This window comes from Falco rusticolus, chromosome 1 (assembly GCF_015220075.1).
Source record: "Falco rusticolus isolate bFalRus1 chromosome 1, bFalRus1.pri, whole genome shotgun sequence".
Taxonomy (NCBI): Eukaryota; Metazoa; Chordata; class Aves; order Falconiformes; family Falconidae; genus Falco; species Falco rusticolus.
The window spans coordinates 130,162-156,888 of record NC_051187.1 but is presented as its reverse complement, the minus strand read 5'-3'; the positions used below and the strand labels follow the sequence as shown (position 1 = coordinate 156,888).

Sequence of the window (26,727 nt, the reverse complement as noted above, 5' to 3'; positions counted from 1 at the left end):
ACTCGTGCAGGCAGGTATTAGCCAGGCAAGAAAGCCACTTTCACACTTTTTCTTACATCCCGCCCCCAGAACTGATGGGCCTGTCCTAGTCACCAATGCACTGCAGTGACTTGTCTGTCACTGAAAAGCTTTTCAGCTGTAACCTTATTTCATGATCTGATAGAGGCTTATGTCACTAGAGATGAAAGCAACAGATTGGGAGCTTAATTATTTGGACTCAGGTGACTGGAAGCAACCCTAATGCAGACACTATACCCTCTGCTGTCCCAGACTTGGAAGAAAGTTCATGCAGTTTGTTGATTGTAAGGAGTCTGATTTCTCTCATGGTCATAACGATGTCATAGTCTCTCTCCAGTGTCTGGCGCACCTCCACTCCCATCAAGGAATCCAAGCCCAAGTCTGCCAAGGAACTCTCCGCATTCAGACTACTCACGTCACGGACACCTGAGAAAAAAAACCAAGCACACTAACAAAAGGCCAATTTCTTTTCAGCTCCAGACACTCCAGCAGTCTTCTCAATTTTCTTCTTTCTCCTAAAACCCAAATAAACTGCAGCTACGGGGAATTACCTTTTAAGATCATCTAATGATTTCAGAATTCACCTCTTCAACACATCTGGTCATATTGAATCAAATCTTAAGAGTACAAGTTAAACGTGCACACCTTTATGACAGGGGGATACACCTAAGTCCCAGAACATCATCACTTCAGCTCTAGACCAAGTCCAAAATAATCAGCTAAAGGAATTTCACATACTGGAGGCTCTAACTGAAACTGCGGTCTTAGACCGCATGTAACTAATGTAACTAATCCTCAGCTACGAGATGAAACAGTCTATCACGTTAGAGGAAGAGGCAATTCCTCAAGTCTTCATTGCCTCTTACCCTTCAATCTTCACACTGTTCAAGTCACTCACCCTTTCCATACCTGTAAAAGCCCTCTCATAATAACACCTGCATCTACAGCTCTTCCTTCCCTCCTCCACCTTGTGCTGCCCCGGTGTTGCCACCCTTCCCACCATCAGGCTTCTTACCAGCTTATCCCTTTGTCATCTTCACACAAGCTCTCCTTCCAAACTAACCCTACAGCTGGTACAATTTTCTAGACACTTTCCTGTGACTTCTAAAAGCCACATCTGTTCTCTGAGGTCAGGTCTGCCACCAGTTACCACACACACAATTCCTTAAGTAATACTCAGGAGACTGTCTTTAATTTATCAGTAACTCTTTTTGTAGAAAACAAAGGATCAGTAGATACTTCTGTCTGCAAAGAGACAAATGAAGTGGGACATAGTAGAGTTGACACTTTCAACACAAGAACAGGGGACACAATGGTAAAAGGAAACAGATTCAAAACAAGACAGGACACAGCACCTCTTGTAACACACAGTTAAGCTATGGTTAAATTTCACATGGGATGACAAACAGAGCTGGTAAGAAAATCCACTGCTAGTTAGTCACTAAGCACACAAAAGCTACTTTTTGTGGCATGGGGACATCCTAAGGTGAACGTTTTGAAGTTGGAATAGTACTTGGAAAGTCAGCCACATATTTGCCCTGTTACGCGCTGTTCCAGATTTTTGCTCTTGGGGGCCGTTCCTGTTGATTCTCCAGCTGGAGAAAGGCACCAGCTCACTCTAACCAAAACCCAAGACACTGAAGTCTATGTGTGTGCACTTGTATGTAAACACACCAAGGCAGAAAAGCCCATACTGAAGAAACAAATCAATTATTGGAGATAGGGAGCAGTGTAAAGGGGGAAAAAAACAAACAAAAACCCAAACTACCCCCACTACCACCACCCCCCCACAGGAAATCAGGAGGAGATGCTGAACAGAGTGCCTATGGCAGCACCACTGCTTTCCAAAGGCACTGGGACAGTAGACACTGCCTAGCAGTGCTTGTCAGAGAGCACTTACCCAGGATGTGAGCAACAGCTTCTACAAGATCCCGTTGATTGCCTCCTTCAGTTTTCACAGAGACCTTCTCTGCTAGGACAAAACTGGACATGACAGGATGAGGTTGATTCAGGAAGGTATCAAGCACCTCCAGGCATGAGCTGATTTGCTGGGGAATGGTTCCCCCCACGACAATCTCTTTGTTGCCCATTGTCTTCAGAAGGATGCCCACATCACCAATGGCTCCCCACTGGATTGCCAGGCCTGGAGCAGAAATCAGAAGAAAGAACATACAAGGCAACTAACTAAAGCACATGGCAGCAACAGAAGAGTTAAACAGCGAAGTGAAGGCCTGTATTTCCTTTGTACTGCTAAATGGTCAGCGTTCACTCACACATTAATGACTCAGGGTAACAGCTAGGAGAGGAAACAGCCTTCAACATTCATTATCATTCCAGACAAGTACACAAATTTCTGGTTAGCCGATTCTTCTCTGCACGTTTGGCAAGACTGGTTATTCTGCACAGTGTGTGAAGTCATCTTACCTGGGAGTCCATCATGATGTCGCTGCTCACAGATACGCTCCATGGTAGAATTGGCAAAGCCGTAATTACTTTGCCCAGCATTTCCTCTTCCACAGCTTACAGAGGAGAACACAACAAAATAGTCCAGGTCTGGACACTTCTTACGAGTCACCCTTGGAGCAGAGCGGGAGAGAGAAACCCCATCAGAAAAAACCTGCGAATTATGTGTTACTGTGAAAGGCTACTGCAAGACTAAAACGACCAAGTTTGATCAGCTCTGGGACCGTAAGAGCAGTTTGTATCTGTCCGTTCTACAGACACCTACCAGTCCAAGTGAAGGGTGCCTGAATACTTGGGCTTGTTGACCTCCCAGAATAACTCCGGGGTTTGATTTTCAATCATGCCATCTCTAAGAACCTATTGGGGAGCAGGTAGAGAAAAAGAGAAGGAAAAAAAGAAAAAAAAAGGTGCAGTTTCAGTATCTCCAGTTTCTCCATTTAAAGTTGCTACATGGTTTGAGATATGAGAGGATATCGCTACACAATGCATTTCTGAATATCCTGAAATATGACAAGAACAACATGGCTTTTGGCAAGTCTGCTCTTTTCAGCACTGCCACTGCAGCCTTCAACTGGGAAGTTCTGTATGGGATTTTTCTCTTCACCAGGGCCCTTGGGCAACTTTTATCTTCTCCCAGAACTGAGCTTGCTAGCCACATACTGTTGCTTCCCAGGTCAAGGGGCCAGATCTGTAAGCCTTTAGTCACCAGGTAAGGCCAAAGAAAAGTGTCCTTTGAAACACAGAGAGGCAATCTAAAACTGTATGAAGCCTGACTGCTTTCAGTAAAAAAGCCACTTGAATGGCTGCCACCTCTTATAAGTCCTAAGCATTTTTGTCACTTACCACAGCCAAATTAAAGACGCCTCCAACTGGGCCAAGCTGCAAAGCTTCTTCTATCAATAGCTGTGTTCCTTCTAGTGTTCCAATATCACTGGTAGATACCAACACTTGGATTCCCAGTCTCTTCCACTCTCCAACACGTTTAGCTTGGTAGCCTACAAAAACCAACCAAAAACAGAAAAAAAAAGAAGAAAAAAAAAAAGGGGTGAACAGTGCCTGGGATGAAGCATTCAAACCATAAAGGTTTGGGTAACCTGCTCCTTATGCTGTTCTGACTAGATAGGGACCAAATAGCCAAATAGTTCCTCACTCAGCTATAAGAGAAAAATTGGACAAAACTTGAATAGTAGATAGAAATCACCAGAGTTTCATAAATACCATAAACAGATCAAGATGGAGTCAAGAGAATGGAGAGGGAGAAAAAAAAAGTACAGTAGTGAAGGTCAAATTAAAAGATACTTCCTCCTTTAGAATAAAGGTGACAACACTTGTCTGAAGTGAGAGTACATGAGAGGAAAGAAGGGATCATGACATTATTATTTGCTGACAGGACACTTTAAAATGAAAACTACAAATTGAGGCATGTTGAAAGACAGTCACGTTCCCTGTTCCTTTATGACTTTTGCTTACCAGTTCGTATGCCAGAACGAGATGTCAGTACAAGCTTCTGTGCTCCTCTCTCAACTAGCCACTGAGCCAACTCAAGCCCAAATCCTCCTAGGCCCCCTGTGATGATGTAAGACTTGGTAGGTGGACAGGAGGTTCGGGAGACAGCAGAGATTTTAACTGGTTCAGACTTTCTTAAGTGATGTTCCTTTTCTTCTTCCTGGACCTTCCCACCACAAAGAAAAAAAAAAAAGAAAAAGAAAAGAAAAAAAAAAAAGAAAAAAGCAGTTAAGATCAGATACACAATGCATTTCTTATCTTTCCATGCTATGCTTCTCCAGCCAATGGGAATGACCCTTGTAGAATCAGAGTGACGGACTTGACAGTTACATTTATTACAATGTCAACGGTAAAAACGGTAACTCTGTACTGCCCTAGTTATGCAACTTCAACTTGAACTGGATCTAATTATCCAACCTACAGAAGATGACAGGTGCATCAGAGAATCAAAGTCATTATCTCATTACCTTGATCATAACTTTGCCAATGTGCTTTCCTTGTGCCATGAACCTGAAGGCAGCTTCTACCTCCTCTTTGCTGAACACTGTACTCCTCAGGGGCTTCACTACACCATCTTCTATGCCTTTGGTCAACAACGCTGATACTGCTTCCCACTCTCTGTTTCCTTCCTCAAAGATTGCATCTAGCAGGATCCCATGAAACGCCACGTTCTTGAGGAAGAGAGCCATTCCTAGAAAAAGCAACTTGGTTATGATCGGATGCTGCTGACATTTCAGAGGAGAGTTATCTTCTGCTTCAGAAACATTTCTGTGTAGGTCAGTAGCATAGACTGAGGAGTAAAACAGTCTTTAGTTGCTAGAATTCTACATTTTGCAAACTCATTCTTGCATGTACTCTCTAAATGCTGTATTAGGTTGTTCTCTTATAATCAATCAGACCAGTTTAACAAACTCCACAAATGAGAACTGTGTGTTAAGAGGACAACCTATAACATGGTCAGTCTGACACTAAAAAGGACATTTTGTGTCTAGTGATAGCTGGGTTAAGAGTCACACAGGAGCTAGAATCTCGTGCATCTCCTGTCCAACTCCACAGGCAACTCTTCCTTGTAGGAAGTTTTTCATGATGCTAGGATCTTTTGGAATTTAATCAGAATGAGAAAGGAGACTGCCAACACTTGCTATACGCAATCATTGTACAGCAGGAGGACATTTTTGTCATTTTTCACTAACACATCATGTCATAACATTCAAAACCATGGGTTTTTCCACGCAAGAGAAATCAGGTTAATCTTTCCCATGCCATCAAAAAATGGGAGGTGCTGTTGACTCTCAAGGGACAAGGGCCTTGCAGAGGGGTCCTGACAGACTGGTACACTGGGCAATCATCAATGACATGAAATTTAGCAAGAATAAATGCTAGATTCTGCACATGTGACTGAGTAATGCCAGACACAGGTATAAACTGCGAGAGGAGTGGCTGGAGAGTAGCCCTGCAGAAAGAGATCTGGGGGTGCTGGTGGGCAGCAGCTCAAGAGAAGCCAGCAGTGAGACGTGGCACCAAAAGGACAAACCATAGCTGGGGGTGCATCAAACCCAGCATCACCAACTGGTCAGGAGAGGGGACTGTCGTGCTATGCTCAGCGCTGGTTTGGCCTCACCTGAAGTACCGGGTACTGTTCTGGGCCATTCAATTTAAAAACAGTGTGAAGGTCCTTGAACACATCTAGGATGGCAAAGCTGGTGAAGGGGCTGGGAAGCATGTCCTACGAGCAGCTACTAAAGACTTTGGGTTTTTCTGGTTTGGAGAAGAGGAGGCTGAGCGGCCACCTCATTGCTCTCTGCAGCTTACTGAGGAGGGGATTTCGAGGGAGAGGTGCTGATCTCTTCTTCCTAGCATCCAGCCATAGGACGCAAGGAAATGGCTCAAAGCTGCGTCAGGGGAGGTTCAGACTCGGTATTAGGAAACATTTCTTTACCAAAAGGGTGATCAAACACTGAAACAGACCTCCTTAGAGAGGTCGTTGATGCACCATGCCTATCCATGTTTACCTGGCATTTGGAAAATGCCTTTAATATGCTTCAGGTTTTGGTCAGCCCTAAAGTGGTCAGGCAGCTGGACTAGACTATTATTGCAGGTCCCTTCCAACTGGAACCATCACATCCTATTCAAAATGGCACAGATATTTAGTGAAACAACAGATTAAGGTTCTCTCAAGATCAGGTTCTCCGTAGTTATCTGAAAAATTCCAGTTATTTTCACTCTACTAATGATCAAGTTTACCCAGAACAGAGGGGAAAACCGCAGCTTGTACAGCTATGAACTTCATTTGCTGAGTTTTACAGTGCATTCATCTATTACGAATGCATGTGTTATATCCCAAAAAGTTTTTAAGTCAAGTCCAACATATCTATGGAATCTGCAAGCTAACAGACTCAGTGGCAAACAGTACCATGTGAAATGAATGCTGCTTCTTACTACCTTACTATCTGAACACTTTGTGGGCAAGATATCGTACACTGATTCTAAAGAAAGACAGCTTACATATTTTGTGTGTTTTATGCAGGCTTCCAGAAAAATACTGAGTGCCATGCTTCTCCAAGAAAGCATTTGTTGAAAAGACTACATAGTTGTTAGTGATAAAAGTGGAACAAGTATTCCAGCTAAAAGCTGGAATTTGAAGACTAGCCTGTGTTAAGACAGCATACAGGTTGTGCTGTCATGCTTGCTTAAACCTAATGAGATGTATTTCCCAATGCCTGCCCCATCTTACCAAGCTGACTGTTGTTAGACAGATCAAATTTGCCTATTTCCAAAAAGCGCCCATGTCGAGCAAGACAGCGCAAACTGGCTTGCAGCTTCTCTTCTGCCAAGGAATTTAACACGAGGTTGACACCTGCAACGAAAGGAGAAGCAACTATTTCATAAACTCAATCTGCTGAGAGCCTAACCCTATTTTCCAGCGACTCTTTTTGTCTTTAGGAAGTGCAACTGCATAATGTGGCATAACTTGACAAAAGAAGGAAAAAATAGTCCTTGAACTTACCTTTTCCATGTGTAACTCTCAGTATGTGTTGCTCAAAGGTAGTATTTCGGGAGCTGGCAAAGCTATCAGCATCCAGCTGTGGGAACCTTGCTTGGAGATATTCACGTTTCTCAGTAGAACCTGTTAAGTAGAAGACAGGTTGAATGATGCCAGTACTTTTCCCTGCGCCCCCCCAGCCCTTCAAATGATGAAACAGCTCATTTTCCTCTGCACATCTTTTCCCAAGGACTGTGAGGTTGAGCAGCCATCAAGCACTTGTTTCAAAAGGCATCATGCCTTAGGACAAAGGCTGCCTAGTTGTTACTGATCATTTATAAGCTAGAAAAAGAACCATGAACAGAACAAGCCTTAAAATGGATAAGCATTCTTTGGTCACATTACTGAATTTAAAATGAAGAAGCCTTGATCTTCTTCCATACTTCTGATTACATAGTGTACAAGGGTAGATAAATTTGTCTGTGCTGTGGAAGTTTCAAGCACATAGCCAGTAACTGTATTTACCATCCTCAGTCTAGAAGCTAGATCAAAGTTACAAGAGATCATACTGGAAAAAACCAAAATGTTTCTACACAAACACATATTTTTATATATAAATATGCACACGTTTCCTCTGTTTATTAAAGCAGATTGCATATATTAAGACTCAGTACCGGGTCCTTCATGTGGGTCACAGCAACCCCATGTAACGCTGCAGGCATGGTGAAGAGCAGCTAGGAAGCTGCCTGGCAGGAAAGGGCCTAGCTGACAGCTGCTGAATATGAGCCAGCAGGGTGCCCAGGTGGTCAAGGTGGCCAACAGCATCCTGGCTTCTATCCCAAACTGTGTGGCCAGTAGGACCAGGGCAGTGACCGTCCCCCTTTGCTCGGCACTGGTGAGACCACACCTCGAATCCCAGGTTCAGTTTTGGGCCCCTCACTACAAGAGGGACACTGAGGTGCTGGAGCAAGTCCAGAGACAGGCAGCAAGGCCAGGGAAGGGGCTGGAGCACAAGTCTGGTGGGGACTGCCTGGGGGAGCTGAGGGTGTTTAGCTTGGAGAGGAGGAGGCTCAGGGGGGACCTTACCACTTCTCTGCAACTGCCTGGAAAGAGGTGGTAGGCAGGTGGGGGTCGGTCTCTCCTCCCAGGTAACGAGCAACAGGACAAGAGTAAACTGCCTCAAGTTGTGCCAGGGGAGGTTTACATTGCATATCAGGAAAAATTTCTTCACTGAAAAGGTGGTCAAGCATTGAAACAGGCTGCCCAGGGAGGTGGTGGAGTGACCATCCCTGGATGTGTTGAAAAAAAACCAACAAATGCGTAGATGTGATGCTTAGGAACATGATTTAGTGGTGGGCTTGGCAGTCCTGGATTAACGCTTGGACCTGATGAACTCAAGGGTCTTTTCCAGCCTAAAATATGCATTTAAAGAATCATGGAATCATTTATTTTTTTCCTGTAATTTTGGGCACTCAGTACTCACCTACAGTAGCAAAGACATGGCAGCCCATGCTCAGGGCAATGGCGATGGCTGCTTGGCCCACACCTCCTGAGCCAGAGTGAATAAGGATACTCTCGCCCTTCTTCATGCCACCTCGAACCACCAAAGCATAATAAGCAGTTGCATAAACCACAGGCACTGAAGCTGCTTCTTCCAGAGTCCTAAGAAGCAAAGTGAAAGAGAGAAGGTATTTCTAGCCTTCAAAAAAGACTACTACATTCTCCTGATGAAATTTGCTTTTCTGCAATGGAAAGGTTAAACTGCCAAGATAGACCAAAAGTGTAAGTGGTTCCCAATCATACAGCAGACCACCACAGATGCCAAGCACACCCAAGAGTTTCATCCTTCCACAAAAATATGTCCATAACTAACCAGTGACATAAACAATACCAAAATCCCAGTGTACACTGAACCACATGGAGCTAAGAGCCCAAGAAAAAGACGAGAACCTTGTGCAAGCTGCTGTAGAAAAACTAGTGCTCAACTCCTGCAGCAAATCTAAACCAAATCCTACAGCTGCTTGTAAGACTATAGCTCTGTTATTGTTTCCCAGAAGGGAAGCTACCCATTGTGCAGTACTCTGGTCAGATCAGGGCTGGCAGGACTTGAGCAGGAAGGCAAATCTTCACACACACAAACCAGGAAAGAGAACTGACTTACCAGCTTTTAGGCACCTCCCATAGAAACCTCTTGTCACAGTCTACCACTGTAGCTAGACCCTTTGCTGGCAGCAATCCCATCACTCTTCTTCCAGCCAGGTCCCGTCCTGAGAACTCCATGCCCAGCATGCACTGCTGCAAAGCCCAGTTACCTGAAAGAATGTTAGCATTTTTCACTAAAATTCCTTGGTCAAGAATTTACTGCAAGTAGTCCTTGAAAGTTAGAACCCCAGAGACAGAAAATGTGCTGGGATTTGTCTACTACGTACACAGTTCGTAAGTCCCCACAGTTAATTTCTTGCTACAAGAATAGTGGAAAAGGACTTTGTCTCATTAATCTTACTCTTTATTCTTGATGATATTGCTTTAGTTTCTAATTTTCAACTGTGAAATTTCATGGAAACATCTTGTTTCAGAGGTGATTTTGTTCCTCTTCCTAGTTTATATATCATTCTTTTTCAAAGGGTGATCACAGGGAAACACACTCTGAAACCTTCGTTTTTGCAAATGCCCATTTTTGGCAGAGACTAATCTCAGTCATGAAGCAAAACCCAGCCCCGTAAGAATCTCCAAACGCACTACTTACATGCTCCACCCTCTCTCTCCTTTAAAACCATTTTAATATGCTTTAAAACCATTTAATAGACATTACGTTAATTCTTAACTCACTATGAGACAAGATATTATCACCTCCATTTTGTAGGCAGGAGACTACTTTACCTTGCATTTTTCTCCCCTAAAAGCCAAGCATGTCCAGTAGCACGGCAGCGTGAGACTTTTGACATTCTCACTTTGGCACATGCCTTGCCCACCTCTGGAACATCAATCAAGTTGTTTCACCTCACAGTTGATATCTATGCAATGGGGCTAGTAATGTCTCCTCACAGCAAGGTTTATTAATTTTGCCATATGGGAAATGGGACTGCAACTGGAAATAGAGCTTTTACAAGTTTTGGCATACAGCCCTGCAGCAGGGCTATACTACTGTTCCAAAAGTATGCTTTCTTGCTAAATCAACCTGTATACACTTTATCCAGTGCATAACTAACATTCAGGAGATTATGTGAATAAATTCTAGATCAGCAATACATAAATAAAATCACACTAGAGGAAAATGTAACTCACCAGGGATAGCATCTGGAGAAAGCTTTCCTGTAGCCAGCATAATGTCACGGAAGTTAAGAGATGCATAATAGACTTTGCAGAGCTGAACATCAGGATTAGTTGTGTGGAAGTGTCGAAGTGGGGAGACAATCCAGCGAAGAGATGAGAGGTCTCCACGAGTCAACACATTTACATAGGCGTATTCTGTCAGCTCCTGAGGCTGTGCTGCAGAAGGAACAATAAAAGAACGTTACACACATTAACACAGGCACACACTTTCCAGAATGAGTAAATTCCTTGTGTATTTGCTGCCTCCTCCCCAACTTTCTCTCCAGAAAGACCTTTCTTACCCTATACTACTACCCATATTCTAATAGCTCATTCCTTCTGCTGGCACTAGAGCATGCTACTGTTCACTGTGAGCTGGAGCAGGAGAATTCCAAATTGTCTATTAAAAATAATAAAAAAAATAATCGTAGGAATGATAGCTACTCATTTTCTATTTGAAGTCCATTCAGACTCAAGACCCTGTAAGCGATCCTCAGACCTCAAAGGCGTTACCTTGCTGCACCATGAGATGCCTGAAGGAGCCCCACTTTCCATCACGATAGACATTCGTCACCAGGTCCCTCTGAACCATCTTCTGCATCTCCAGGGAAGAAAGACTGATGGGTGGAACAGCTGATGAAGGGTTCAAGTTGGAAATGAACACACACCTAGAAGAGTTGTCATTTTGTTTGTTTTACTATAGCTTCTTTTCAGGCCTATCACAGAAGTATCTCATCTCCAACTGTGACTCAAGGGCATGCTTACATACCTGATTCTGTGGCCTTCTGCTTCAAGGCGAAGGCAGTTCACCATTCCCAGAATTCCTGAGTTCCCACAACTGGTGGCAGTCAACCACACAGGCTGCTCCGATGTGTCAGCCAAGACCTCCTACAGGACAAACTGTTTTACTATAAACCACAGAAAGGAAATAGCCCTTGTATCCTTACGGCACGGCAGAGATGAAAAACTTGTATTTTAAGAAAACTAAACACACACACACTTCTTTCAACACTGCTAAATATATCTCATTTAGAAAGTGTAGTGATTTGGAAATGCAGGTATCCAGGACACAGGAATTCTCACCTTTAAGGATTCAACCCACTTAAAATTGGTGTCATCTACTGGCAGAAAAACGGGTGTTTTGACAGGGGCTTGCCGGCGACATAGGAAAATAACTGAGCCAAAGAATGATTTCTTCATGGCAATCAGATTCATTGAGGCTTTGCTGAATAAGCCTTCCCACTGTGCCTGTCAAATCAAGTAAAACAACAGTTAACAGAAAAGTCCAAAGTCAAATGAAAATACAAGTCACGTCTATACTTCATGTTGAGTCTCCTCAAATATGGCTTCACCAGGAACAACAGGCACTGTCCCACCTCTTTCTTGCTTTTGCTTGAAATCTTGGCATCTGTTCTGTATTGTTTCAGTAGAAGTATATTTGATTAGCAGTATTTTATCTATGTCTAGATTATTCCTTCCTCCCTAAAGGACCTTCAGAAAGCAGCAGAACAATTATCTTGAAGCCCTGGTTAGGGAACTAGTCTCACCACACTACCAGGTGTGCAAAAACCAGCAGTGATCATGCTGGCAATCCCACAGCGTACTTGAACGTGTCTAGAACTTAATTCCAGTGGTAAGGCACAACTCCACAAACACAACATACAGATGCCAACACAGAAAATAATGGAAGTGGAAACACAGAGTTTAGATGTTATCAGTTTATGTCACATGAGCCCTGTCTGCAAAAGTAAAGTGGGACAGAAGAAACATGAAAAACCAAGTCACCCAAATCCTTCAGCTGCAGGGGGCTGAGAAGCAGCAGCAAACACTAGCAGGGAAGAATCATTGTAACTTACATGTACAGGTGCAACAGCATTTCAGAAGAACAAGAGAACTAATGTGCATGTATGGCATACCCAGAAACAGGCTCTACAGTCTGCATGAAATAAAGATGGCTGCAGGCTCTCAGAAAAATCCATTTGTTTTTTATGCCAGGCACGAAACAATTCCATTGCAATTTACAGCATGATACCTTATATTGGGAACTAGGGACAGTATCCCTGCCTAGAAAACTTTAAAAACTATATGAAGTCCTGCCTACTCTTGCCCGTGTCATATTGTTTTCTTTAAAGCAGGTGCATTCAACTTGCATGTATCTTCTCCAAGGCATTTGCTAATACCAGGCTACTGACACTTATGAAAGATCTAGGTTTTAAGCCATCAGCTTCAGTAGCATTCAGATGCAAAGCCGAAGACTCATCCTTTCTTCTTAAATACCCTTTAAAAAAAAAAAAAATCTCTGCAGAAGGTGAAGAGCTAGAATCCATATAATTGCAGAATTCAAAATCCAACCCCACCATACTCCGGAATTATAAACAAAGAAGTTTAGCCATTAGAAGTGCTACTCTCTTCTTATTCCAAAAAAAGAGCCGAGAGGCTACAGCCCCTCAGATCAGGAGGAATGCCTATGTTCTGTAGCGGGGCAGCCTCCCATTACTGCTTAGTCTAACAGCTGCCAAGAGAAGGTGATGTCCTAGTTCACATCCTTACCCTAGCCACTCACTCTCCTCCTCTTGTGTCAGCATTGGCATTAGTTCATCTGTACAATATACTGGTTTGCAGATAAGGCAGATACCCTGCTCCCCTGCCCCTTCTGAGGGCTTGTTTTGTTGTATGTCATTATGGGATCAGATAAAGTGTGGAGGAAGGGAAGGAAGGAGGACGAAAGACTACAAGAGAAAAGCCTGCCTTTCAGGGAGCACTTCAATGTTAGAAGAACTTAACTAGTTTGTAAAGTCTCACTCCCAGCAGTGATATCAAAAGGAAGAGAGAGATTCTGATACTCAAGCATTTTAGGATCCTACAGCGATAAAGCTGTGCCCTACCCAACAATGCAGCACGTTTTAGCTATAAAGGAATTATCCTATTCAGTATTTTCATACAGATTACGTAGATATACAAACAACAATGAATAATTTCCAATGCATTAAGAAAGGCTTTCCTGACTGAACTCACAGTTCACTCCCCCAACCTAATATGTGGAAATCCACAATTCTTCTCTTCTGAAGAGCTCTTTATTACATATTCCTGCATAGGGTCTCAGTGGAAAGCAATATAAGTGATGTCTGCTCAACAAGAGCATCTGCAAACAGCACTCTCCGGAATATAAAGTATTTGTCCCTTCCAGGAGGCTTACCTCACTCAAGAAGCTGTGTTTCTGCTGTAGATCTGGGTTTGTAAGGAAACTGACAAGTTCTCCAAGAGTTTCTCCTTTAAGGAGGGTGTGTACCAAAACAAACCCTCCTTCTTTCACTGCAGCTGCCAAATTAGAGAGAATTTCAGTGGTGTTCCCTGAAACACTTGTGGAACAGTTGTATACCACCAGGTCAGCATTGGTCAGATTTCCAGAGGGAAGGCTAGATGGATCCCACTGGCTAAAGAAGATTCCAGCATCCTGTAGCTCTGTTTCACTAGCTGAAAGACTTTTCAGGTTGTGGTCAGTGGCAATGTACTCCAACTGCAACAAGGGCTGAGTATTCAGAATACTTTTGACACGAGAGAACAGATGTCCACTTCCTGCAAGAGCCTGTGAGAAAAGAAGGGGAAGGAAAAGAGGAAACCAAGTTGAAACATGAACGATATCCAAAATTATAACTTGAACAATAGAAGTATGTGATCAGGTTAGAGGAAGGCCTAGAAACACTAGCTGTGGTCCCATCTTGGGCTTCCAGCTAACCTCTACTATCTTCATCCTGTGACTGATCGTGTTCTCCAATGCCACATCCAGGCAAGTCTTCAACTCTGAAGAATCTAGCAATCCATTGAGAAGAGGGTCGTCCTGGAAGTGCATTTTCTCTTGAGTTACGATCTGTTCCAGCTCGGAATAGAGGTTTCCATTCAGTTCCAGACGGCAGATTTCAGCAAGGATATGCTGAAGACCCTTCTGTATGGGTGAGAACTCTGCAGCAGGCACTGCAGTTTCTAGTCCAGGGATGACTAATTTGACCCCATGCACTGCCACCTTAGCTTGTAAGTTCTGGATCAGATCTGTGGAATAGAAGGGGAAATGAAAGGAAGAGTCAGATTTTCCCAAAGATGATTCTTTTCGGTTTTGCCTCCATTTGCTACATCAGCTGATCAGCACCACAAATTACAGAATCTCCTATCATTAGCATAGCCACAAAGATATCGTACACGCTCCTGTACATTCATGTGACTACGTTCTGTGCAGCAGCTGCAGCCCCCAAACAAGTGGGCTTTGTGGCAAGACAGTCTAAACCACCCAAATAACCTGTGGCAAGACTGACTGGAAGAAGGCAACTAACAGAAAACTTCTGACTGATTTAGGGAGTTGTGGAGGGAAATTGTAAGATTCCGCAGATACAAAAGTATTACCGTGCTTTTTTGCTTTATAACCAGAAGGAAAATAGTTCATCCTGGCTGCAATCAGAAACAGCATTATGAAAAATAAAATCCCACTACAGCATATGTAAAAAACTTTCAGGAGACAGTACTGGGACACTGCAGAAGAACAGATACCTTTAAAATCTATTATCAAATCAACGGATGAGTGTGAAGACACTTTACCAATGTAGAATGACAAAACTGCTGTCTCAAGATAGAGCAAAATTCATCACTGGAGTAAAAACTTTCAAAAAACAGTAATTCCTTTCCCTTTGATGAAAAGGCACTTAAAGCGATGAGCTGAGTGGGTATCTTCCCATCCAAAGAGCACTGTACTAGGCTACCAGTTTCACAATAGACTAAGCCCTCCTATCCTATTCTTGCAGCAAACACCGATTTTTTTTTGCATGTCTCACTAAAACACTTTCCCCTCCTTGGATATGGTCTTGTGCCCACAACCAAATGGGAACAGACATGTCAGCTTACCCATCTTGGCAGCTCACAGGGGAAAACAAAACAAGAAAGCTAAAGACTTGAGGAAGTCGGCTCTCCTGTCAAGTGTTTGTAGCCATCAAGCTGGATTTCCCCTTATGATTTATGCCTCTCTGCTTGCAGAGCAGGTTGTGCCATCCAACACTGCACTGACTGCTATAGAAGGGTAGATGCCCCTCCTCATGGCTTTACTCCTACGCACACTCTAGAGATACCTCAGGCAGAAGTAGCTCTTAGCTTCTAGCAAGCGTACAGACACAAGACTCCTGCTGAAGTCCTCTACAGAGACCAATACTTTATTTCTTGGATGCTCTGAAGTAGTATGAACAGCTTCCCTCAGACATTCCTGTCAGGCTGGAAGATTCCCCTCATGTGACAAGAAAACAATTCCACTTTACCTTTGCAGTGCTCCAGATAGGTATGAAGATGGACACTGGAAGACAAACAGTCACTTTCAGTATAGGGCACAAAGCAGAATTTTTCCAGGGTGGGAGGGATCCGTTCCTGTTGTCGTCGTGGTGCCACAGAAGCATGAAGACCATTGATCTGAACACCTCCTGCTCTGAGGCTATTAAGACAGTGGTCCACAACAACATCACAAGCTGAAAGATAAGAAAGAAGAGTAAGTTTGTATCAAAACACTGTAAGTATTTTATTCAAGGTGATCAGATGAACAGTGCTATGTCAGACTGTTACAGAAGCTGCAGAACAGCTTGGAGACTCTAAGAGGGCCCTCCAAAGTCCATCCTTCTTCCTTAGAAGTCATACATTCATCCACACAGCAGTCAAAGCAACTAGAAAAAGCCCAAGCATGAGAGACGTTACCTTCTACGTTGTCCTGGTATTGGCACACCAGCTCTTGATGCAGCACTGGGTCAATACACACTGAGCGAATCCTGGTGGGTAAGCGCAGACTGCGCCCAGTCTCAGCCAAGATTATCACATGCAGCAGGGTGTCAAGGAAGGTCACCCAGTTCCCATTCCACAGAACTTTCCCTCTGCTTGCTGCAGAAGAAGAAGAGGAAGCCTCACTGATTCTGTTATTCAGCAGATGCCAGAAGCCACTGCTTATCAAATGCAAAGTCTGCTGCATGTACCCAGCTCCCCCTGTAAACTCCCAACAGTCAGTTCTACACTGGGGATAACAGCTTTCCCAATGCCCTGTCAGAACTTGTAGCTGCTCTCCATTATCACACAAAGTAAAGTTACCACACAAATTGACAATCAGGTGGACTGTCAACACAAATGGAATTAAAAGGTCAAATATTTAATCATTACAATAACCATGCGTATCACTCTTCTATAGAAAGTAAATTCACCTTCACTGTTGCATTCCAGAACACCCTGGAAAGTTGGTCCATAATTATAGCCACGCAGATGCAGCTCTTGGTAAATGTCTTCTTTCAAGAGGCCAGAGTCTGAGCTCATGTCTACTTGAGTCCGGAAGTCCACTGTCTGGTTGTGGAAGTTCTTCAGATCAGTGTTGTTTTCTAGGAGGGAAATCTTTCCTGATGGGCACAGTGGCAAGAATAAGAATCATCAGTGTCCATAAATAACGGATTTTAGCATGACAGTGCATACACATACTCTTCTTTCTCTTACCACTCACAGCCAGATTCCCATTCCCTGACACCTCAAAGCAGTGGGAAGCAGGCATCAGTCTGACTTCCAGCTGTATTGATCCTGCAAGAAACATTGCAGAAGAAGGGACTGTGAGGTCATTCATTGCTACCATCTGCAAGCAGAGCTTTCTTTCACCATCTCCAGACTCACTGTGCACAACACGTAATGAAGATGACTATAACACGTGCTACTTGACTGTATGAATTAACCTCTTTGTTCAGTCGTGTCACTCTCTTCTTTATATTCTTTCTCCCATGTTCCTCCTAATTTTCCCCTCACACTTCTTTCCTCCCACTCCCTTCATCTTCATTATGCAGTTTTGCAGTTATACCAGCACTCCTCACTCACCCTTTTTGGGAAGGATAGTCGCCTGATGAATTGTGACTTCTTCAAGCATAACAGTTGTTCGCTCCACAGCCATACCCAGAGACCGTGCCAGAGTTCGCCAAGCCAGTACGAGGTACCCAGTCGCTGGGTACAGGACTCTGCCATCAATACAGTGACCAACCAAGTAGTGGTCAGGAGACTCAGGACTCACATCTGTCAAAGAATAAAGAGCAGAATAAAAATACCAGGAACACCCTAATAAAAAAGGTTTTCCCCCCTTGATGTCTGTAAGAGGTTCCAGTTGTTTCCCCAACTACCCTGCCTGGCAACGCACACTTCCCAAAACTACTGTGAGTCTGAACCAAGACAGTTCCTGCTCTGTTCACACTCTCTCATCCCATTTCAGAATCAGGTCCAGTCTTTTTCAATCCAAACATTAAGCTTCAGGAAGTGGCTTCAAGGATACGGCTTTGACTATCCTTTTCCTAGTTTTAAAAAAAAGGAAATGCAGAGGTAAAGCAGGAAAGAGATAGACCAACAAAAACCCCCAAACAGGCAAACACACCAATATTGTAGACTGAAGCAGATGCAGAGCCTTTGGAACCTGCTGGAAAGTCTTCAGCTTTTGGAACATCCCAGTCCTGGTTGTGGTCCCATTTGATGTATGGAGATATAAGGGGTGTTCCCACTGGAACAGGGTATTTCACAAGTGGGAACAAGTTATTTCCAAGAACATTTATCCTAGGAAGACAAAAAAGATCAAGACAATGAGGGAGGCAGGGGAGTAGAAAAAAAAAAAGGGGGGGGGGGGAGGGCGGGGCGGGAATTGAACATAACACTTAGAGGTCAGACAGTAACTGGCCTTGGGCTCCACGTCAGATTTCTCCAGGAGTACCACAAACACTTATTGCAGCCAAATTTGTAATTCTAACAGTCTAGAATTCTGATGCAAAGTTTATTTCCAAGAGCTAGTTCCAGGTTCCTAGGCCTTCTAAAACGGGACGCCTCTTTAAAGGGCACCTTCCCAGACTGAACAGTCTCTAACCAAAGGCAACATTTCATAAGTGAGCATGTTAAATATGTAAAGCACAGATGTAAAGCCCATAAAATTTTTCCAGGTTTATTGAAGGAGTATTTCAATCCTGCATACTAGAGAAGAGACTTGAATTATCTCCTAACTGATACCCCACTCACCCTCTCCCCTTAGTCTCCTTACCCAGTTAAATGAATCTTTCCAGTCTGCATAAGGAAGAACTCCAAATTATTTTTGTGCTCTTTTTTCATCAAAGGTAGAATGGTGCAAGTTGGTTTCAAAGTTCTCCTCAAGATAGCCTGGTCAGATAAGAGTCCATAAATCACTGGAGGAAGGCATTACTTACTACTTTGTCTCTGAATTTTTCTCTGTAGATCTCAAGCCACTTCTGTTTCTGTGCCAAGAGTTCTGTGTTAAGGTGCTAGAATGTACGCTTTTAACAGGTAAGAAGAAGAACAGCACAATACCATTCCAGCAAACCAAGAAGTTGCGCATCTGGTAAAGCGGAACCTTCGTAATATTAATACAGTTCTGCCAACACACAAGTCTCCCTTTCCCAAGCAAGACTGTCAAATGGAATCAAATGCTGCAATTCAATCAATGCTGCAAAATCAAATTCAAGAACTGCAAAATCACCCTCTCAAGCCTCCCACTTGTGCGCACGTGCACACACGCACACACACAGCTTAGGCCCTTACTCCAGGAGCAGCCCCTTTTGGCCTGAAGCATCCCAGCGCATTTTCTAAGTAACAGCTATTAAATCAAAAAATGTCTGACCCATCTTGTATCTCCTCTTCAATTTGATCCCACCATCTTTAAATGGGAGAAGGGAGGGAAGAGAAAACCAGAACACTTTCACACCCAGCTGATAAAGTCTTTAGTCACTTGCATTAGAACCCAGAATTGTACAATGGTTTTAACATTATCTTTTTATTAAGAAAAATATCTGCCTAATTTAAAAGCTCTGCTCTGATTCTCCCTTCACATCAATTTCAAAGCATAAATAAGACTAACATAACACAATAAATATACACTGGATTGTAACTCAGCAGCACTGTATAACTCTTCAACTTGATTCAGAAGTAACTATGATTCTTTTTAAGACTTTCCTCCTCTTGCATGCCACAAACCAAGTAAAGACTAGTCCTTGAGACTTCAGGGACAGGCACAAAACCGCAGCACTGACCTTGCTAAGCAAGTGCATCCTAATATACCTCCTGTTCTGCATTCCCTATTATGGACCTAATTCCACAAAGATCATTTCTTATGAGGTGGGGAGAAAGGCAAAATGATCATAAGGAGAAAGGAGTTCATGAAGAAAGCAAGCTCCTGTGGTCTCAGGCTACTTGGGCTAGGAGAAGATGGGGAACCACCACTACCAGACACCACCTTCTAAGACAAAAACCTCAAACCAAATCAGCTGATAGATGGTGATAACAGTTTTTTCATAGAGTAAACCTGTTAGTCTTGAATATCTCCCCCCATCCCAAGTTTCACATACACTATCCATTAGATCCAGTGAAATGCTTTTCTTACTCATCGCACAGTCCAGAGAGCCGACTCTGCTGTGTGCATGGCAATGAATAAAGGCAACAATGTGAATATTTGGATGGGGAAGCAGTAGTATGTTGGGGTTTTGGGTTTTCTGTTTTGCTTTGATTTTAAGATTAACATACACCACCCCCAAAAAAAGCCCAAACCAAATGAAAATTCACACAAAAAAACCCCATCAATAAAATGCTAAAACTGGGAGAGACTCAAAAGTACTGGAGGGAGAAAGCATTTTCAGAACAAAGAAGGGGGAAGAAAAAAAAAACCCACCTAAAACACAAAACCGAAAAAATGCAGCACTGTTCCCTAGTCCTTGGGCCCTCAATCTCCTTCCTACAGCAGCGTATCAATATAATATTACGCTGACACAATCAAACATAATACCTGTAGAAGAGCATGTGGAGCAATCTCTACTACAACAGCGTTCTCCGGAACATGCTTGAGACCTTCGTGGAACAGCACCGGATTCACTAGGTTGTTCACATGATACTCTGCAGAGGAATTCCTAGCCAGTTCACTCTGCCACTGAGATTCAGGGATTGATGTACTGATCCATCGTGCTGAACGAGGTTTAGGGTGTGGAATGATCTACAGACAGACAAGGAGGCGGCACAGGAGGAAGAGTTACATGTCACAGAAAAGGCAGGCAAAAGCAAGCAGCCCCTCCTTTTCACAGGCCATTTTTCTCAGCTTGATTACTCAAGACATCCTTCTCCTTGAGGCCACAGGACTTCAAACCTTAGGTCTCACAGAGGTCTACATGCTTAAGGTACTTCCTTGTCCCCCTAAAGAGAGAGACCCTCCTGAGCTCAACATCACCTATACTCAAATCCAGGTGCCCGAGCGCAACCATGTGAGCCACAGTTTGGCAGCTTTACCTTCTGCAGGGCACTAAGCAGCACCGGCGCAATAGATGCCATGTAATAGGAATGAAATGCCACTCCAGCGCTGCGCACCTCCTTTGCGAATACACCATCCTTTTTCAGTTTGGTGACAAACTCAGTCACAGAGTCCTAAGAAGGGGAACATAAGTGAACTCAAAATGAAAGCTCACAATGTATTTGGGACCTGTATGAGTCACTGCACTCCTTCCCCCCGGCCACGCCCTTCATCACTTGCCACTAAGGGGAATCATATCTGGGATGAGGTTATCTCAGCATTGTAATTTATCACTCATCACACTCATGGCTGTAAGACTTGTAAGACTATTCAGTGTAAGAGATCTTCTATTACTAGCTTACTGAGGCACTAACATCATGTCCTCTCACAGAACATTTGAGCGTTTACGCAAGCACCATGTCCCCTCCCGTCCTTCAGTCCTGCTCCCCCTTGCGAGTAGCTGAGTTTTAACTCAGCTTCATGCTTTCTTCAAACCCAAACTTCATGGGTCCCAATCACTTCCGTATGCACCGTATCAGCTCCTTGCTCACCAGCGGCCCCGAAACAGTGACAGTATCTTCAGAGTTGTGACAGGCTGGTACCACATTGGGAGGACAGCGTTGCTTACATTCCTCCCATGTCAGACCTGCAGAAGGAAGCCCTCAGGATAACACAAGCATTTCTAGCAGCGAGCCTCGTAACAGGAGGCAATCTTAACCACAGAATCACTGTGCTTAATTCAGCGTTTTGCAAAACTGGCAAAGGTTCTTAAGAGAGAGACAGAGATCCACTCTTGTCCCCAAAAGTGATTCTGCAAGAGCTAAGGATACTTATCTCAGGGCTTCAACATGCCATTTATCACTGTTCTATTGAATGAGAACAAGAACAGATGACTGAATCTTTGTACCAGCCCATTAAGGGATGGGGCAGGGGAAAGCCCACATGCTTTCAAAGAAGCTATAGAATCGGTTACCTCATCTTGACCTTAGCAACCTGAGCTAGAACAGGAGAGACAACACATGAGCTTGACTCACGGAAGCTGAGAGCCACAAAATAACCATAGAAATTGACAAATCTAGTGGCTTAAACTAGGTTAACCCATGCAGCATCCCGTCATGTATTAAATGGATACAATAGGAAGAATTTGAATCAAACATCAGATTATGAAAAACGTATTATATGCAGCACTCCAAGGTAAGTTCTGCGATAAGCTTGTCATGTATTTAATATAAAGGAGAAAAAAAGCTAAATTAGGTAGGTAGTCCTTTACAGCATTAGTTAAAAGTAAGAAGTCTCAGACTGTAACAAGTGACCTAGTCAAACACACAGCATTAGACCTACAACAGCTTTTCCCTTAAGTATTTCAGTTTTTAACTGACCACTGCATCCAACACTAAGAAACACAAAAATAGTAATGCTACCAATGAAGCTACACCACAAAGAAAACCTGCTGGGTCCAAAGTTCAAAATTTCACTCCATAGTGGGCAAAGCTGTATCACTTACAGAAACACTGAGCTAAGCTTGTTCAGGAGAAAGCTTCTGCCTAAGTGCAATTAGGCTCATCTAAGTTCTACCAGTATTAAATACCACTAGCCAGTTGCCCACTACATAATAGTGGATTACTGCTTTTGCATCTCACTACTCTTGCAGACAATCAGATTATTTTTTTTTTTAAATAATGCAAATATGTATATATAATGTGTGCATGTGCACACACATATCTCTCTCAAGAGCAAAAACAAGAGCCTTAAGTTTTTCACCTCTCTTTTCAAGGAGATTACTTATCAGGCCTCTGTCATTGGTCACCCATCAATAAATCTCTGTTTCCACTTAGTTTTGGATGGATTACCAAAATTCTGCTGCATTCCAGTCAGAAATTAGTACTATTATATCAACTTCAATATTTAATAATGTTTTCCACATCAAAAGAAAGAGGCAACAGTAGCCAAAATTTTACAGACGTGACTGTCTCTGCCAACACATTTCAGAGCCCAGTTTTACCCCAATGCTATACAGAGATCGGATGTACACTCTTCTGGAAAGGGTATACCTACCCACAGCAGCCATTCCTCCCGGCGGCAATTTGGCCTCTTTAACGCATCGTCCCCGCCAATAAGCAGCAAGAATAGCTTCTTCATGACTTAAGGAGTTATCTGCGTAGCCACAAGCTAGTTCACCCACTGAGTGGCCCAAAATCCCATCAGGCTGCAGACCTGCAGCCTTCAGCAGATCAATCTGGGCAATCTGCAAGGAAAAGTAGGATTAGTGATTCCATGCCAGTGTAAGCAGCTATCGGGCCCCAAAGTGAGTATATTGCACACAGCAGCAGTGAGTACATTGCAAAAGGTCTTTTTGGTACATTCTTCTTGGCCTCACTGCGGTTTTTTCCCCCCAGCCTCATTTCAAAGCAATTCCAAGAATCACTGTGTGACTCCAGTACTGTCTGGGCCTCTCCACTATGCAGCTTTCCACTAAGAAGCTATTTCAAACAACAGGAGGTTGTCAAGAGCATGTCTGTACAAAGCAAGAGGCAAGACCAGCTTCCAGATGACCTTTAAAGCTCTACCTCTATACTTTATCAAGAAACAACGAATCCCACATTGACACTCAGAATTAGGAGACTTCCTTTGGCATCTTTTAGCTCACTTGCAGAACAAATTTTAGAAGGCATTCAGCGAAACCTTGTTCTTGGCACAAACACCTTCATAAAACTTAAAGACATTCCTTAGTGTCTTAAAAGGAGAAAATGCCCCATGCAGATATACACACACACATCAGTTTAGCTCAGTATTTGTCGAAGCATCTTCCAGGTGGCAGAGCCCTGAACTGCTAAGGGTGCAACACGCTCCCTCCTATCAGAGAGGTATTTCTAACAGCTGCCATTTGCTGATTACACAGAACAAGCTTCATTAATTGGTATAAAGCGTTAAGGGCCAGGCACACTAGAAGAGTACGCCTATGTGGATTGAGTCCATAACGACCTCCACCAGCCATCCGAGTCTTACCTGGATAGCAGCTAGTCCAACAAATGCATGGACAGTGTCATCGAAAGTGTTTTCATCTGCTTGCAGAAGCAGGTCTGAGACCTTTAGGCCTGTGTTCTTCAAAGCCTCGTCTGAGCGCAATATAGACTGGCGAAACAAATCCAGCTTCATAAGGCTCAGGCCCATACCTGTCCACTGCGTCCCCATGCCTGCAGAATAAGGAGGGAGAAAGGGAGCTTCAGTAACACTCCACAAAAGGACATCACACACTTGCTCTGGCAGTGAAAGAATTCTATCCAAGAGCAGAACACTGACATTTCTATTATCCCCTAAATTAGGCACTGTTTTTTATTCTCCTGGACTTTACTATCACCAGAAGATAGCAAAGTTGGAAGATCAGATAAAAATACAAGAAACATGAATCTCCTAGACATATCACAGGGCTGCAAGATATTTCCTCATGCTATAGTGAAAACTACATTACAGCACAGAATGCAACTGCCCAAGCCCCAGATCCAGAGGAATGCAGAAGCTTGGACCCACTGCACACCTACCTGAGCAGATGTACCAGAGCGGTCTACCAGACGCTTGAACTTGCTGAACCTCTTGTATGTCACTCTCAGTGCCAACTAGCGCATAGCCCCTGTAGGGCATGGAGGACACAGGAACCACAGAGATATCGGTGAGCAGGCTTACAAATGGGCTGCATCCTCCATGTTTTCTGCTCTCTTGAATTAGTACTTCCACAGCTTCCTGGGTTCTGCCACAAAACTGAACCAGTCTTGGCACGTTACAAGTCTCAAGAGGCTGGTGTTTGTTCTCATTCGGCCTCAGAATGACATGGGCATTAGCACCTCCAAAGCCAAAAGAGTTGATACTGGCAAGGCCACCTTTCACTGGTGTTGGTTTACAAACCACCTCCAAAGTGCCATCTTGTAAGGCAGGAATATCTGGATTTGGGGTATTGAAATGAAGATTTGGAGCCCATAGCCCATGTTCCAGAGAGAGAATGACCTGGAAGAAAAAGCAGTGTTCTGTGCTCTGCATTTCCTTGTAACAAACATTCTTTTGTTACTGTTTTACTACAAATGACCACATAGAATACACTAAAGCAGCTCTCTAAGGGACACTTCAGAGAATAGCATTACTGATGTTCATCTAGGCAAACCCTAACTCCTTGCAGGAAAGTCAGCAGTGGTCAGGGTGGTAGCTTTAAGTTCAGCGTTCAGACCCTTTCTAACTGCAAAGCCATGCAGTTTTGCTGGTAAAGCAGCCTGGCTACTGTAAGTATCACATCTTCCTTCTCCCCTTTTAGATTCCTGTCCCTTCATTACACTCTGCTTCATCTCTGCCCAGTCACACAACACCACACATGCTCTTCCTTATCACAACAAATGCTTCTGTTTCTGCCTTTGCTGGAGAAGAGCCAAGTTGAAGCATTGGTAAAGGAGTTTGCTTGCTGCTTTGCACCCATTTGTTGTCTTCCTGACCCAAAAAAGCAGGAAGAACAGAATGGTGAGAACTGGCAGAGCCAAAGGGAAGTACAGAAGCAGGATGAGAGTTAGAACAGCTGTGTCAAAAAAAAGAGGAGCTCCCTTCCCTCAGCAGCATCCTACAAACAGCCCACGACACCAAGCCCATACTCCTCTGAAGCACAAGTCCAGCAAATCACAGACTACAAAGTCAGTTGCCAACACCCTGCGCTCTCTACATCTGGCAGTTCCTTCATCACCCCGAAATGGTCAGAGAAACATACTGGTTGGGCAACTGTTCTTTCAAGTTGACTATCAGACATGACAGCCTACCTGGAAGAACAACCAGCATAAACGCATTACTTCAACTCCAGCCAGCACGCTTAAAGTTGCAGTCTAAATGTTTTCATGCACGCTGTCCTACACCTACAATACTATGCACTACAAACTTGCTGTTGCTTTACACAGCATACATATTCATACTTTTAAGCCTGCCATGGTTTGTAACACAAGTTAAGAGAGTACAGCACAGTCAGCAAGTTATTAGGCTGAGCAGTTCAAAGGTGCAGGTGAATTTTCCCTCCCATACCAGAATTTAACTAAAGTGGCCTTAGCAAGACCTGGTTTCTTTCCTACCTATCAACATAATTAATGGATTCTCCTCAAGTTTGAAATCAGATACTTTCAAGATCTATTTTCCTAACTGATATCTCAAATATAAGAGGATTTCATGGAATTTCAAAAGAAAACATTTATGAAAACAGCAGACTTCGAGACAGTTACTGTTTAAGCGACAGTGGGCTTAGTGTAGTTTCTGGCTTGGTCTCAAGGACGCCTGATCTGCCACTCTGATCAACTTCCCAATCTTAAAATACCAAGTACTGCACAACTTCCAAAGAATCGAGAACAGAGACAGAGCTTCTAACATCCTCCCAAAGCTTCAGGGGCCTGGAAACGAGACCTAACACAGTTTAACAAAAGCATAGCAGAACTGTACTCTAGCAGGTATGATGGGTGCCATAGGGTCTTGCCTGCAGCTGTAACTTCCAGTACAAAGTAAGAAAACTGATTTAAAAAAAACAACCAGAAAACATGGTGTCAGAGAAGTCTTCAAAAAGAGATTGTGGTCCTTGGTTTTGGAGTTCTGCATCCTCTAAGAAACACAGATAGGGAAACAGTATCTCAAAGTTATGATCCTGTCCTGACAGATCACGGCAGAACTGCACTAAAACTGTTTACAATGTACAACACTGTATGCATGAAGAGGTTTATTTTGTGACTCGGTTATCATTCCTTCTAAGAAGGTGTCAGTCAGAGACATGTGGTGCTCAAAAAAGTAAAACTTTCCTCTACAGGGAGACAGACACTGCTGCCTCTGTGATTTATTTGTAGGTGATACTATTCACAGCAAGTTGTATCTATTCAGGTCATAATAACCATTTTAAAGAGCCTAAAATTCTAGCAGTGACAGTGTACGTGACTTCAATTTGCATGGTCCTAAGGCTGTCAGTAATAGGCTTACAACCAAGTGTGAACATTAACTAGCGCTCTGCTAAGCAGTTTAGCAGCCAGAGCCAATCCGATGGTCTGCCCACAGCAGTAGTGAGCAGGCTGGTTGCCAAGACAACCAGTTACTCAAGCTCCCCAAGAACTCACCTGTGTTCCTGCCAGCATAAAAG

General features: G+C 43.5%; 1 protein-coding gene across 1 annotated transcript in view; it reads right to left on the bottom strand.

Annotated features, from left to right (window-relative positions):
* The window catches only part of FASN (fatty acid synthase), a 44,716-nt gene that overhangs the window by 6,352 nt on the left and 11,637 nt on the right, over positions 1–26,727 (bottom strand). Inside the window, exons 9-38 of the mRNA XM_037402346.1 lie at positions 24,131–24,590; positions 23,598–23,785; positions 22,647–22,836; positions 21,143–21,237; positions 20,591–20,725; positions 20,097–20,300; positions 18,345–18,460; positions 17,694–17,869; positions 17,150–17,341; positions 16,781–16,861; positions 16,498–16,686; positions 16,004–16,183; positions 15,577–15,780; positions 14,019–14,329; positions 13,479–13,868; positions 11,366–11,530; positions 11,052–11,170; positions 10,796–10,950; positions 10,256–10,459; positions 9,132–9,282; positions 8,454–8,632; positions 6,995–7,114; positions 6,722–6,844; positions 4,455–4,678; positions 3,952–4,153; positions 3,325–3,476; positions 2,747–2,838; positions 2,443–2,594; positions 1,919–2,161; positions 256–444 (exon numbers count right to left, since the gene is read on the bottom strand). Of these exons, the coding sequence (XP_037258243.1) occupies positions 256–444; positions 1,919–2,161; positions 2,443–2,594; positions 2,747–2,838; positions 3,325–3,476; positions 3,952–4,153; positions 4,455–4,678; positions 6,722–6,844; positions 6,995–7,114; positions 8,454–8,632; positions 9,132–9,282; positions 10,256–10,459; positions 10,796–10,950; positions 11,052–11,170; positions 11,366–11,530; positions 13,479–13,868; positions 14,019–14,329; positions 15,577–15,780; positions 16,004–16,183; positions 16,498–16,686; positions 16,781–16,861; positions 17,150–17,341; positions 17,694–17,869; positions 18,345–18,460; positions 20,097–20,300; positions 20,591–20,725; positions 21,143–21,237; positions 22,647–22,836; positions 23,598–23,785; positions 24,131–24,590 (5,581 nt within the window). The remainder of the gene's footprint in view (positions 1–255; positions 445–1,918; positions 2,162–2,442; positions 2,595–2,746; positions 2,839–3,324; positions 3,477–3,951; positions 4,154–4,454; positions 4,679–6,721; positions 6,845–6,994; positions 7,115–8,453; positions 8,633–9,131; positions 9,283–10,255; positions 10,460–10,795; positions 10,951–11,051; positions 11,171–11,365; positions 11,531–13,478; positions 13,869–14,018; positions 14,330–15,576; positions 15,781–16,003; positions 16,184–16,497; positions 16,687–16,780; positions 16,862–17,149; positions 17,342–17,693; positions 17,870–18,344; positions 18,461–20,096; positions 20,301–20,590; positions 20,726–21,142; positions 21,238–22,646; positions 22,837–23,597; positions 23,786–24,130; positions 24,591–26,727) is intronic.